This window comes from Denticeps clupeoides, chromosome 7 (genome assembly GCF_900700375.1).
Source record: "Denticeps clupeoides chromosome 7, fDenClu1.1, whole genome shotgun sequence".
NCBI classification, from domain to species: domain Eukaryota; kingdom Metazoa; phylum Chordata; class Actinopteri; order Clupeiformes; family Denticipitidae; genus Denticeps; species Denticeps clupeoides.
This window is the reverse complement of record NC_041713.1, coordinates 22279684-22294876: the sequence shown is the minus strand read 5'-3', so window position 1 is coordinate 22294876 and position 15193 is coordinate 22279684. Positions and strand designations below refer to the sequence as shown.

The following is a 15193-nucleotide window of genomic DNA, read 5'->3' as shown; positions in this document are numbered from 1 at the left end:
TGTCATCAAAAAGTATACTTAGAACAGGGGTCAGCAGCTTGGTTGAAGAAACTTTATATAACTCAGTTGGGAATCTGTCTGGACCAGGAGATTTACCCCATTGCATAGAATTTATAGATTGGGAGATGTCTTTGTATGAAATCCAAAGGTCCAAATGTGATTGATCTTGTTGACAAATTTTAGGAATGTGTTGATTTTGGATGGTTTGACACGGACCTCTGAAGCATATAGATCAGGGGTCACAAACTGGCAAACTGCTGCCAAAACAGACAGTTATAATATAACCTGACAGAGCGCATCTATTTTTTCAGGCAGCGGATTATTTTAGAAAACACACAAAGCGATTGAATGCGAGTTAAGCCACCTTCGTCATACCACTCAGCCAATCAAGTCTGTGCATTACCAGAGGTAAACACTGCGATTTGATGCTGAGGGCAGACAGAAAAGGGAACAAGTGTGAAAAAATTTTGCAATTTGCTGTGAGTTTGCTCACTTTGTATTTTGAAAGTTGTAAAGATGTTAAATTTAAAAAAAATTCTAAATTAATTTTGACTTTTGAAAGCCATTCAAGCGATGCCCTCCTGACTGACTAGAGAACTTAAGTGGGACGTACAAGCCGATTGGACATTACTGTATCTTCAATAAAGCTTCAGTGCAGACACAGTCTCTGCTCAGATGCTATCACTCCTTACCGTGCGGGCAAGATCTCTCTTCATGGTGCACTGGGACAGCAACTGCAGCTGGATCTCCGCCTCCCACTTCCTGCAGTTCTGCACATACTCATGGCTTCCTAGGCTGTGTTTACTGAAACAGGAAGCACACATTCAGCCAAAGACAGCGCAGAAAATTGCTGATCATTGTCAGGTCACTGTTGTACCATCTGGTGCTGCACATATAACTACCACGTTTCAACACAGCAATTAATGTAATTAAGAAAATGCTTTCAAAAATATAACTAGGCCATTTATAGTTATGGCTGGATTATGTTTTTTTTTTGTGAAAACACAGTCTGAGTGATATAATAAAGGGCTGAGTGATATAATAAATTCTTTGATATTAAAAAGCAACCAGCAACATTTCTTTATTTAATACAAGGTCAAATACAACACATTCTCCAGCAGAGATGAGCTATTTCAGAAGCATTTTCTGTTTGTTTTTAGCATCTGGATGACCCTGTCTAATCCATGTAAATGTGCATCATATTTTTGATATGAAATTACATCTGTAAATTCTTCCCACCAGAATCTTATCATACTCTATTAAACATGAAAAAAAATCGACTACTGATGCCTGCGATTGTCTCCCAGGCTGGCGTCAAAATAACCTGACTACGTCAAGTGTTATCCACTCACTGTGGTAATGAAATGGGAGTCCATCAGTTGCCTTGCCTGCGTTGCTTATGGCAGAAAGTGAAACATTCAACTTTTCATGAGTGAGAGACAGCCAATGAAATCTGTTTATCCAAGCTACATAGTACCAAATGCCAGCCAATCAGTCGGGTTACGGAGACTTGGTGTCCAAACCACCTGAGATTTAGCAGAGAGCAAACCACTGTGCAGTAACATTATGAAGGTTTATCGCCCAGCTCTTGTGTGAAGTGTATGGAAATTGTCTGCCTTTGTAAAGTTTGTTACTGTGCATGGTTTTTCAAGAAGTAGGTTAGAAGTTGGGCTCTTACTTCTGTAAAACTGCTTCCTGACCGCAGACCTTGAGCACATAGCTACCTATGTCCACCTGGTTTAGGTCGTCGTGGACCCAGCACAGGGCCTGAATGATCAGCAGCTCCACCGAAGAACTCACTGTGGGAGAGGGGAGGTTGAGAGATAGGTAATTAAATAACAGGATTCAGAGCACTCAATACAATATCAATACCTGGGTCATAGATTGACCCTAGTTCTCACGAGAAATCAGATAAAATCAAGTTTAATTAGCTTTGTCCCCATTGCCTGAAAAAAGCCACCAGTAGGTTGTATTAAACGTTGCAGATTTTTTATTATAATAGCAAAGTTCAAGAACAGTTGAAGTGAAAGTGAAGCGGTTGTCATTGTGAAACACTGCACACGAAATGTGTCATCTGTATTTAACCCTTAGTGAGCAGTCTTCAGCGATGAAAGGCGCCCAGGGAGCAGTGCGTGGGGGAGGGTACTTTGCTCAGTGGCACCTTGGTGGTTCGGGATTTGAACCCGCATTCTTCCCATTACGGGTCTGTTTCCATACCCACTAGGACACCACTGCCCACAGATGGTCTGTTTATGAACATTACTCAGAAAAATATTTAAATATTTCACGCCACTTCCTGTTACAACTGTAAACTACCGGTGAACATTACGTTTTTGTTATTGACTGACCGACCACACAACTTAGGCTGCAACTAGTTACTCATTTCCCTCTCATCACAAGAAAGAAGTAAAATGTTGCGTAATGAACCCGGAAGCGCCTTGAACTGGAATCAGTAGTTTCAGCAGCTTCGAGTCCTCGATTCAAGTTCAGCAACTAAAGCAACATTTGCATTGCAGGGCACCTCTCACTCACACAGTCACATCTACAGCTAATTTACAGTCAGCAAGCAGGCCTTTTGAGAATTAAAGAACCCAGTAGGATCTCTCGATATCATCCACCATATTTTACTTTTGGGATGAGGCTGATTATAGCCACTTTGAGTTAGGATGACCTGGTTTATCAAAAATAGATGTTAAGAATCCTAATATGACTTATTGGATCAAACGTGTTGTTTTTCCCACCACATTCCAAAGATCAGATTTAGATCAGGGAAACTTGGGCAAAACGCCGAACAATACACTGCCATAAGTATTGGGCCCATTTAGCATTTCTTCTGAGCGCCTTATAAACAGTAGTTAAAGGGACAGTCCCCCCCTGGAGACACTCAGGGTTAAGTGTCTTGCTCAGAGACACAGTAAAGTAAGTGGGGTTTGAACCCGGGAGTACCCACTAAGCTTCTACCACACTATGATTTGAACCTATGATTGTGGTCATCTGGCTTCATACATTTATACACATAATTTATACATATATAATTTTAATGACATCCCATTCTTAATCCAGAGGCTTTAATAAGACACAACAGTTTAAACACTTTTGGGAAGACTGTGAACATTATTCCAGAAGAGCATTTGTGAGGTTTGCCACTGATGTTGGATGAGAAAGCCTGGCTCACACTCTCCTCTCTAATTCATCCCAAAGGTTTTCTATCTAGCTGATGCCAGTTTTCTATACTGGTGCACAGTCATGTTGGAACCAGTTTGGAACTTGTCCAAAATGTCTTGGTGTGCTGAAGCATTCAGAGATCCTTACACTGAAACACTTGGCACAATGTAGTCAGACAAGTACCATTCTGACAGAAAAGTGTGATTAAGTCACTCCAGAGAACACCACTCCACAGTGTAGGTGAGATTATGAGAACATCCAGGTTCTCTATCTTTCATGATGGATATGCTAGCTGAAGCTTTTGTGTTTGAGGCATACTTCACACCTCAGTACAATTGTATAAAAGTTTTTCTTGAAAAAAGCTTTTTTACTTCTTTTGAATATGATGCTACTAGCTTGGCACACCTATCCTTGGCCAGTTTGGCCCATTCCTCTTTGCAGCACTTCTCAAGCTCAATCGGGTTAGTTGGGAGGCATCGGTGCACAGCCATTTTAAGATCTCCCCAGAGATGTTCAATGGGATTCAAGATTCCAGCTTTGGCTGGGCCACTAAAAGTGAAGCCACTCATTTAATATCTAGGTTGTCTGCTTAGGGTCATTGTCCTGCTGAAAGATGAACAGTCTTACTTCAAGAGCGCCCTGGAGCAGGATGTCTCTGTACATTGCTGCAGTAATCTTTCCCTCCATCCTGACTAGTCTTCCAGTTCCAGCAGGTGAAAAACATCCCCACAGCATGACATCTGCCACCACCATGCTTCACTGTAGGTGACATCTGCCACCACCATGCTTCACTGTAGGGATGGTATTGGCCTGGTGATGAGCAGTGCCTGGTTACCTCAAAACATGACGCCTTGGCATTCACACCAAAGACTAAAAATTTTGTCTTATCAGAACAGAGAATTTTGAATCCTTCGGGTGCTTTTTACTAAGGAGTGGCTTCTGTCTGGCTACTCTAGCACACAGGCCTGATTGGTAGATGGTTGTCCTTCTTGAAGGTTCTCCTCTGTGCGCAGACAACCTCTAGAGCTCTGACCATCGGGTTCTTGGTCACCTCCTGACTAAGGGACTTCTCTAATGAATACTCAGATTAGCTGATCGGCAAGCTCTAGGAAGAGTCCTGGTGGTTTTGAATTTCTTACACTTATGGATGATGGAGGCCACTGTGCTCGTTGCAACCAAAGCAGCAGAATTTTTTTCTGTAACTTTTTTCTGTAAAGCAATTTGTGCCTTGAGACAATCCTGTCTCGGGGGTCTACAGACAATTCCTTTGACTTCATGCTTAATTTGTGCTCTGACATGAGCTGTCAACTGTGGGACGTTATATAGACAGATGTGTGTCTTTCCAAATCAGGTCCAATCAACTGTTTTTTTTCCACAGATGGACTCCAATTAAGCTGCAAAAAGGATGATCAGGAGAAACAGGAGGAACCTGAGCTCATTTTTGAGATTCATGACAAAGGCTGTGAATATTGTGAAACGATCTCTCAGGTTTTGTATTTTAAACTGTTTTCATGTTGTCATTATGGGATGTTGTGTGTAGAATTTTGAGGGAAAAGAAATTAATGTAATCCATTTTGGAATAAGACTAACATAAAGTGTGGAAAAAGTGATGCGCTGTTAATACTTTCTGGATACACTGTAAGTAGTCAGTAGTCTTTTCATGTCACACTTTGGAATCAGTTGGAATTATGGCTCACTTAGAACCATGCAGAGGAGACACCTCCAGTATGGTACAAATAAGAACTGGTTTTAATATTACTCAAAAAACACATGTTACTAACAATCCCAGCCCTACTCAAAAAGCACCTTGCTCCTTCAACCAAAGCATGCAGTCCCTGGTGCTAAGCGATTACGGGCTTATGTTGCGATTATGTTGCTTACCATCACAGGTGAACGTGACTGGCTGCTGGGAGTCGGGAATCTCAATGGAGACTTTCACGCTGCTGCTGCTTTCTCCGCTCACATCTTGTTGTGAGATCACTGGACTGAGCACATAGCCGGGGTTTGTGGACAAATCGCTGTGCACAAACTTTGACTTCAAGCTAAAACCACAACACACAAATATTGTAATGAGCCCATTTAAACATGACCTAATTTTAACCTAAACATTTTAGGTGAAATGATACCCAATACAAGCATGCAAGTTAAGGAAAGACACTTTGTACTGACAAAATAAATTGTGTGTGTGTGTGTTTGTGTGTGTGTGTGTGTGTGTGTGTGTGTGTGTGTGTGTGTGTGTGTGTGTGTGTGTGTGTGTGTGTGTGTGTGTGTGTGTGTGTGTGCGTGTGTGCGTGCGTGCGTGCGTATATAGAAAAACATACTTTGCAACATCTTCACAAAAAGCATTGACTTCAAGATTCTGTGCATCCTTTTCCTGAAGGGTGGGATACTTTGAAAGCACTTTCTCATTTCCTTTATTGATCTGAAACGAAAAAAAAGAAAATTGAAATGAAGCATTAATTTGCAACTCCTTTTGGAAAAAAAAACACAAGTGTCCAGTTAGGTTTTGGGAATAAGTACAGTTAAGTACACTGTCATATAAGATTATAAAGGTGAAGAATTAGACCTTTTTCTACTTGAAACTTAGAAAGGAATGTCAAGACGACTTCCTGAGATGCAGACAAATTGGATCAGGGAGACTAGAAATGTTACCTTCACATGAAGAACCTCAACAAGTAGTTCTCAAACTTTTCACAATAAGTACAAAATATTTCAGTAGTGCCATTAAGATAGCTAAGGCAATACAGTACTGTAGATTTAACTTCAATCTTACCTAGGGCTGTGGGATATGGCATCAAATTTAAACGTAACTGTTTTTGAAAGAGTAAGATGTGTCCATAGCAAAGGCGCTGCAGCAGGAAGTTGTGTAATAAACCTTTTACAGATAACCCAACATATAGAATAACCGTATAAAAAATATCTGGCCAATTCTACTGAAAGTGGACTTCCTGTCACACCCACAGGGCCAGTAAAAGGCCTTTTGTATGCTTCAGCTGTAGAGTTTACATTTAAATAATGCTATGCTTGTTAATATTTTATCATATTTTTTTGGCCTCATGCAGGTCACCAAACAGGATAGGACCGCCACTGGTCATTGTCCGGCAGTGGCCTTCAGCTTACGGAAAAGATTGAAGTCTTGTTTAGTTAGATTTATTGGGTTTGCAGTATTTTAATACCTAGCGGGTGGAAAGCTGACCCATAATCAGAAAGCTGCTGGTTCAATTATTCAAACCTCCAAAATGCCACTGAGTAAAGTACCGTCCCCACAAACTCAGGGTGATTGTTAAAAGCAGAGGACACATTTCGTTGTCACCGTGTGCTGTGTTTCACAATGACAATCACTTCACTTCCACTAGATTGGTACACAGGTACCAACAGAACACTGAGGCGCTATGAAAAATGTGTTGGCATGACCAAAATGAACTAAACTTTGATTCAAAGAGAACAAAATCAGGAGATGACCAAGCATGAGAGACAGACCCTCTTTTGTTCTGCTAGGCCATTCAGAGAAAGCCCTGGAATATATTCAATTTCATGTGACCCAACACATTCACAAATTATTCATTCACTTTCTGCTGTTGACAGTGTAAGAAACACAGATGGCTGGAGATGACACTGCACTTTCAATTAGGTGTGTATTGGCAAGGATCTCATGATGTGATATGCACCATGATACATGAGTCATGATATGATCATGTCACAATACTGTACATACTGCATTATTCTATACATACTCTATTCATACTGCATTATTCTATATAGTAGAAAAAATAAAAACAGAGCTGAAATTCAATAGGCTGTGTACAGTGTGGGTGGATCATGTTACATTAATAATTCAGCAAAAACAACATAACTGAATTTTAACACTAATGGACACCAAAAACATTAAGATTAAATGCACAAGACTGGGCACTTAAACGTCTTATTTTCAGTCAGATATGTAAGGCTGGTGTGGTGCTTGTAGAGGACTGAGCTGAAATGTAAACATATAAAAATCAAGTCCATATGTTCCCACACACTGCTCCCCGGACGCCTGTCATGGCTGCCCACTGCTCACTAAGGATGACATTAAAAGCAGAGGACACATTGTGTCACCGTGTGCTGTGCTGCAGTGTATCACAATGCCAATCACTTCACTTCCACTGAGCAGGTTGACAGATCAATATAGGAGATCTGTATACCAGATCTTTTCAAACCAACTCAGATCTCAGTGGTATTACATCCATGAGTTCAGTTCATAAGCAATATCTTATAATCCATATGATATGAACTGATGCTGTGTTCTGTGTAGATCCTGATTTGGAATAATCGACATTGCATCTGGAGTCATAGTCACACCCAATGTATCTGAAATAAGTTTTGAAAAGTAATTCCAAAAATCTTGCAGTTTAGGGCAAAGCAGAAATCTGTGCAACAATGTTACTTCAGAGAATAGATATTCTTAATTTAGCATAATGTACCTGGTTTGGAACTTTACATTGAAATAAAACTGCAAACAGCGATGATTGGGCCTTTGTGTGGGATGCTGATTCCAGAAACCAGGTAAACTGATTTTCTACAAGAAATGCATCCAACTTTAAACACAAAGTTTTCCATGCCTGTTCTTTAAAGTTTGGTGTACTTTGAGTGTTCTATGTTGGGGGGGGAGAGGTGGTAGCAGCCTAATGGGTAACACACTCGCCTATGAACCAGAAGACCCAGGTTCAAATCCCGCTTACTACCATTGTGTCCCTGAGCAAGACACTTAACCCTAAGTTGCTCCAGGGGGACTGTCCCTGTAAGTCGCTCTGGATAAGGGCGTCTGGTAAATGCTGTAAATGTAAATGCTGTAAATGAGACAGTAACTTCCTCTTCCATAGTGAATCATCCAAATGTACCATGATACTAGGGGTGAGCCATAGAACGAAAGCTCACATTGTTCCTCCAGATCAAGAGGAACAATGCTTCCTAATGTAAAGTACTTTCCTGTTCCCTGTTAATGGCACTTTGACTATTCCAGGGAAGTTAGCACATACACTGTCAACCCATTACCCTTATTAACCCTGTGAAGCTTTGGCAGTTTGAATGTCATATGTGCAAATGAAAGCAACTTTCTTGTTGTGCTGTTTTCATCAAAAAGACATTATGACTAAATATCTTATTCAACGAATATTTTTGACGTGATGAAGACTAGATGAGACGTAAACATAGTTATGGTCATGTGACAATAACTATGATGAGACTAATATCAACAACACTAAATATGGTTTACAGCATAAAAACTATGCTAAAATGTCTCTTCATTTTCATTGATGAAAACGAGCTGAGATGTTATTTCCTCTCATTTAATCACGTTATTATTTCACAGCTTCTGTTTCCTTTATCTCCCACCTGGTTGCATAGATAAAGTCCCTTCTGAAAATTGGAGCATTAATTAGATTTCAGGAGAGTTGTGATGTTTTAGCAGATGCAGGGCTCATAGCAAAAAAACTTTTTCCATACCCATTAGCCTCCCACCTATTATGTAAGTTAATACAGCCAAAGAAAGATCAACAGGTAGCAATTATAGTACTCCAAAGGAATTGATTAATAGTCATTGAATAAAGGACACTAGCAGATCTTTTATTTTTGCAGCTACGTCGGTATGCTGCCTAAATGCTATCAGTTCTGCGGATGGCCAAGAGTTTATTTTATGCACTTTCTTTACAATGAAATGAACAAAAAAAAGAATGTGTGGTCAAAAAACGTGGACCAAGTCAGAGCATCTTCCATGTCCAGAATGGATGTAAAGTATTTTACTTATGAAATGGGTTTGTTCTACTAGGCACTTGTACTATTTTGTCTGGGTTAAAATTGAATTGCATAACTAAAAAAAAAAAGAAAATGTACAATGAAAATGTGTGTGGAAAAGACTAAGGCTAATAATTACTAAATAATGACAGCAGGACGCAAAGACTAGAATAAAACAAAAATTAATACAGGTTGCCAAAATTGCTATACTTCCTTCTTGGGGTAAATCATCCAAATTTGCCATGATGACACTTTCTACAAGATGAAGACAGATCAGGTTTTAAATGATTGCACAAGGTCAGGACTGTAGGGCAGTTCAGAAAGCAGAAAGTTCACAGGTTTCCATATTTTAAAATTTTTGTTCAAAGTTCTTTACTTTGCACAACTCTACAAGAAAAGTAACTTAAAGGTGCTTAACGTGCTTCACTGAGCAAAATTAATTAAATAATTTTTTTTTTTTTACAAATAATAAGTGAAAGTGTTTTAAAAACTTGAATATAATTACCATCTCGGCCTGATGATCTGTTTGCTGCTGCCTGTTGTTGCTAGGCAGCGGGGAGAGGGGACACTTGGCCAGTACATTTATTGCTGCATGTAATGCATCGTGTAGGTTCATTTCTTTAAAAAGGTGAGGTGATGTGTTTTGATTAGCATGAAAACGGAAGCGGAGGACGTGAAATCTTCTGCCACAATAATGTCAAGTTTGGCCTTTTAAAAAGCTGTACATGTTGAGTTTGGGTCAGTATAAGAATATCTGAAACACGGCCAATCAGAGGCGGCCCCTGTCGATCACAATCTCTGATTGGTTTAGAATACGACACAGCCCTAATATGTTTGTTGCGTGCAGCACCCCGCCCCCACATGCCAGGTCGCACCGGTGCGCACCAATGAAAAATTAGGTCATGTGTTCAACCAAATTGGTCGCACTCTATAAAGCCCTGGAAAAGTTCTGTTGATGTTTGTCCATTTATACTTAGTATGTGTTACGAAATGCATAAAATCTACTTTAAAAATGTGACACACGAATCACACCTTCACAGGCCTTTCACGATTTGTAAAAGTGCCTAACAACAAAATTCTATGTTCCAGTTTCTGTATAGTGTTTTCAGTTGTTAAAACCATCCACACATGCTGCTCCCCGGGCACCACTGCTCACTAGGGTGATGGGTACAATGCAGAGGACACATTTCATTGTGTCACCGTGTGATTTGCAATCACTGACGATCACTTCACTTTCACTAAAGGTTAACGAAAGGTAATAATGGCTAGAGGAATACCTGTTTGTTTTGGGTTTGCTGAGAGGAGGTTTCTGAGATGCTCAGGGATTGGCTCCTGGTCACAGCATTCCCGGTTGATGCCCTGCGTGGATGCATTTTCACCTGAGCAGACCGGTCCCTGCCCTCGGTCTCATCCTGAAGTACCGCATCCCAGGGGTCACCCGCCTGCCCGCTCCCTTGCCCTTCACCAACGGGGGGACACGGCGCCGCCTCCTCCACATCCCCCCTGCGCATGCTAAGTGGGTCCAAGTCCAGCCATTCAAACCGACTCATGCTTGGAAGATCCACTGGAGGAACTGCAGGTTGTGGTGGGGGCGCAGGCTCCAGGGACTTGTTGCTTGACTCCATGTCTGTGCCAGAGGACTTCCCATTCCTTAAGTACTCAGAGGTACTTGCAATCTTATCAAAAAGTTTGGCCATTTCAGGGGACACAGCTGGAGAGTGGAAAAGAAGAGGCCTCGGAGGAACGGTAGAGAAGGCCAGGAAGTGTGGCTGCCGGGGTGGCAGGAAAGTTGCCATGGTTGGGTTATAGCCATTAGGAAAGTGGGGAGTGGGAAATGCACCTGGCTGGAGACGGCTGGCTGTGGAGAGGTTGGAGCTGGAGGGTCTGGACAGAGACGGGGTCCAACTACTTTGATGAAAGGGGGCTGAGTTGAAAACATGGCCTCCCGGGTAGGAAGCACTTAGTGAAGACGGGTGAGGTTTTGTGACAACATAGTCATCCAGCAGGAGCTCTTCTAGCTCCTCATTTGTCAGCTTGTCCACGTTAATGGTCCCAAACTTGTCTTTATCATCCTGTTTCTTGGAGTCTGACTCAGGAAAGAAGATGAGGTCTTTCTCTGGTCTCACAGAAGTTGCCAGTGCAAAAGATGTGGGGCCAGAGGCAGAGCCTGAACTGACAGAAAGGCTGGAGGATAATGATGGTGAGGGGACTGTGTTCCTCTTCTCACGTTGCAGCCTGGCCAACGCCTCTGCCTCCATTCGCAAGGCCTCCTCCTTATCCACAGCCCCCCTATGCAGAGCCATCTTCGGTGATGGGGGAAGGCACCCGTTGCCACTGGATATCTGGGCCATAGTGTCAGCTTCCACGTGCCATGTGTCCAGTTTCAGAGCTGGAGAAGAAAAAATAACGTTCTTCTCCAGGTACCTGAAAAAGAACATTTACCCAAGTCATTACAGAGGAAAAACATCCATGATACTTCAAACTTGGGGTGTGTATTGGCCAGGATGTCACGATACGATACACATCACAATACGGTTGTATCACAATACATTGTTATATTGTACAGTTCACTGAAAATGTAAAAACAGAACTTTTTCACATATTTTGTGATGGTTAATTCAAAGTACCCAGCTGTACAGCGCCATCTACAGGAGTGGAGGTTGTAGTCACATTCAGATTCTATTTTCCGATCATTGAAGAAAACTAAATTTTTATACAAAATATCAATATTTGATGTACCTGTATCAATACAATATCACCACGTAAAGTATCACGATATGTTGCTGTATCGATATTTTCTAACATTCTTACTTCAAACTGTGACAATAAACCACAAAACACTGAATGAATTACTCCAATATACTCATGTATGAGGAGTTTTGGGCCCTTCCCTACCATCACAAGGGGCACAAATCCACTTTTAATACTTAGTGTAAAATCCATGGCAGGCAATGGCTTAAATCTTGAACCCATGGGCGTCACCAGACACTTGGGTTCCTCCTTTGTAATGCTTTGTCAGGCCTTTACTGCGGTGGCTTGCAGTTACTGTTTGTGGGTGTTTCAGTTTAGTCTTCAGCAAGTCATATCAGGTGACAGAACATTTCAGAATATGCTATTTCTTTACATTCATCTTCTGCCATAGATCTGCAATCTCTCAAAAAAATGTATGTGCTCCTCTCATCTAGGACTGCTTATGTGTTATATTGATGAAATTCCACACGATTGAAACATTTCTTAATTATGTCCATCCCTAAGACACATTCAAATCAAATCTGAGAGTCTGCACTTCATGCCCTATTCATTGGGTAACTGGATTTGTATATTTAAAAGAAAATAAGCCATGACAGGCGCCCGGAGAGCAGTGTGTGGGGACGGATCAGGATTCAAACCGGCAACCTTTTGATTACGGGGCCGCTTTCTTAACCCGCTAGGCCACCAGCACTGAGAGTGACACCTTCATGAATTGCAGGGGTTGTAAACTCATCCAGATACCAAAATTAAATGGGGCTTGGAATCAGAACACATCCACATTCGTATAGCACCTCCAACTGGCTGCATCTCACATCTCATTCCGTCAGTGTGTCACAGAGAACAGCCAAATTCCACACTCCACAGGCCTAGAAGCTATGCAAGACGGTTCAGGGGTCCAAACACCAAAGCTACGTGGAACCTCATTGCGTCTGGGCAGATTTATTTTATCAGACACAGCCTAAAATAAGCCAAAATCATTAAGAAAATGGAGCAGCGGACACTGGAGGAATTTCTGTGAAAGGTCATTCCAGAGATTGCTGCAAAAAGGGAGACATGGGAACCTAACGGGTAGGACGAACAGTAGGACACACCAAATGCTACAATCCAACAGTACAATTTAGAAGAGTGAACAACATAAATATTCCTCTACACCTGCAGACATCCACAGAACAGGACAGGATTCAACAAGCTGTTCAAAGTCAGTACATAACAGCCAGACCTGGCTATATATTAGCCAAAGTGAATATGTACTAAAATAAAAGAATCAAGCTCAGTATATTGTTGTTTATGATGCCATGTCATCATAAACAATCAAAGCATCGCCGGAAATATCATGACAGGCTTCAGCTGTTCAAAGTCCACAAGCAGCACATCCTCTGATGTGCAGAAATCGACTTGAAAATGTACTTGTTGTTCAGCCTTCTCTTTCAGCTCACAAACAAGCAACCCTTGGTTAGGCAATGGAGGACAAGACGTCTCTAGGGACGTCTTATTACCCGTACCCAGCATGCACCACGCAGAGCGGAACAATTTGCCTGGGGTGAAAAAACAGTTTGGCCCTGAAGGAGTGGTTCTAGTGGAAGAGCAGAAATCTCAGCTTCATAAAGCTTTCTGTTGAAATCTTATGTACGAACACATTGTATTGGATCATATAGAAAACAAAAGACTAAGGTCTGATCATAACTCAAAATGCTTATTACATCCCAAGGGACAGTAAGTTCACTATAGAGACCATGAGGCTCGAGGGGCTGGTAAATAACTGTTAATTTATCAGTTCTCGGGGTCACCGATATTAAGTCATTAGGTGTGCTATTGTGGCTCTGCTGCAGTAGTAAATAAGTCAAGCTGTACTCAGAAAATACCAATCAGCAGGGCAGGTTACGTACCATCACTTTGATAGATGGATTGATGGATGGATAAATGGGTGGATGGATAGGTGGATGGATGGATGAGTGGATTGGTGGATGGATGACAGATGCATGGATAATGGCTGGATAGATAGATGGATGGATGGATAAATGGGTGGATTGATAGATTGATTGATAAATAGATGGATGGATGAATAGGATATATGGGTGGATAAATGTGTGGATTGGTGAATGGATGGATGGATGGATGGATGAGTGGATTGGTGGGTGGATGGATGGATAGATGGGTGAATAGATAGATAGATGGAGGGATGGATGAGTGGATTGGTGGATAGATGCATGGATAATGGGTGGATAGATAGATGGATGGATGAGTGGATTGGTGGATGGATGGATGGATGGATGGATGAATGAGTGAGTGGATTAGTGGATGGATGGATGCATGGATAAATGGGTGGATAGATAGATGGTTGGTTGGATGGATGGATGGATGGATGGATGAGTGGATTGGTGGATGGATGGATAGATGCATGGATAAATGGGTGGATAGATAGATGGTTGGTTGGATGGATGGATGAGTGGATTGGTGGATGGATGGATAGATGCATGGATATATGGGTGGATATAAATAGATAGATGGATGGATGGATGGATGGATGGATGGATGGATTTGTCAGGTGTTCAAAGAGAATCTAAGCTCTCTGTCCAGGTCCCAGCCTGCAGAAAAACTCGAGCCTCCTTCCGCTCTGCTGGACGGCCACGTGATCGACTGTACAGCAACCATCAACAGAACAATCAGGCGACGTCCGATTCCAAGCTGCACTCCACAAGGTGTTGGCGTTTTCAGGAGCCAAGCGAACGTGTCGAGGGGGAAATGGCTTTTAATCCCGCCGCTTCCCACGGAGGCAGAAACTAGCAGCGCCATTAGAAAGTTGCAGAAGTGAAATTCCAGACAGAAACACCCGCGACAGACGCGAGGAAGCAGGCGGCTCGACTACTCGCAGTTTCAGAAACTCCTTCACGCACAAATACGCCGATTCGTTTTTTTATCGAAGAAGAAAATGAAGACAAATACGAGGCTGAGTGCGGAGCAACACGGCGGTTCTACCGCCGTTTGAGGCAGCAGTTCCAGTTTTATGACAAGAAAAGTAACTAAGCCTGCAGTTAAAGTAAAACCCTCGGTGTTTTTAAACTTTCCTCCGCATTAAATAACTGTAGGAAATAAGTAGGATGTCAGCTAAAAAAAAGAGGAAAGAGCCCAAAAATACTTCAGGCGAACACCAGCGGGTGTTGACCGATTTAAACTATGTCCAAAAACGGAACATCTACATATATATATATTTACATAATTTTTTGTCCGTAATTAAAGAGCAACGCGTACCTTCAAACTCTTGTGTTGCTCACCATTTTCCTGCGGCTGGAAAATTTGCCAGTCGGTCTACGTCAGTTCCTGTGCGGGTGGTTTGGGGACGCAGTCGCGGCCGTGAAACGCTGGAAACAGCGACACCTGGCGGACCAGGGAGACCCTACAGGCAGACCAACGCGGTGCAGAGGCAGAGGTGCGTCTCAAAAAAAAAAACATTCCTAACATTACTTCTCGCAATTAAATTCTGATTTTACTTCTCACAATTCACACTTTG

General features: G+C 41.9%; 1 protein-coding gene across 1 annotated transcript in view; it reads right to left on the bottom strand.

Annotated features, from left to right (window-relative positions):
* Nucleotides 1-14989, bottom strand: part of pik3c2a (phosphatidylinositol-4-phosphate 3-kinase, catalytic subunit type 2 alpha) — a 34359-nt gene extending 19370 nt beyond the window's left edge. Inside the window, exons 1-6 of the mRNA XM_028986764.1 lie at nucleotides 14935-14989; nucleotides 10212-11358; nucleotides 5487-5587; nucleotides 5047-5207; nucleotides 1679-1799; nucleotides 693-804 (exon numbers count right to left, since the gene is read on the bottom strand). Of these exons, the coding sequence (XP_028842597.1) occupies nucleotides 693-804; nucleotides 1679-1799; nucleotides 5047-5207; nucleotides 5487-5587; nucleotides 10212-11285 (1569 nt within the window). The 5' untranslated portion in view covers nucleotides 11286-11358; nucleotides 14935-14989. The remainder of the gene's footprint in view (nucleotides 1-692; nucleotides 805-1678; nucleotides 1800-5046; nucleotides 5208-5486; nucleotides 5588-10211; nucleotides 11359-14934) is intronic.
* Nucleotides 14990-15193: the final 204 nt, after the last annotated feature.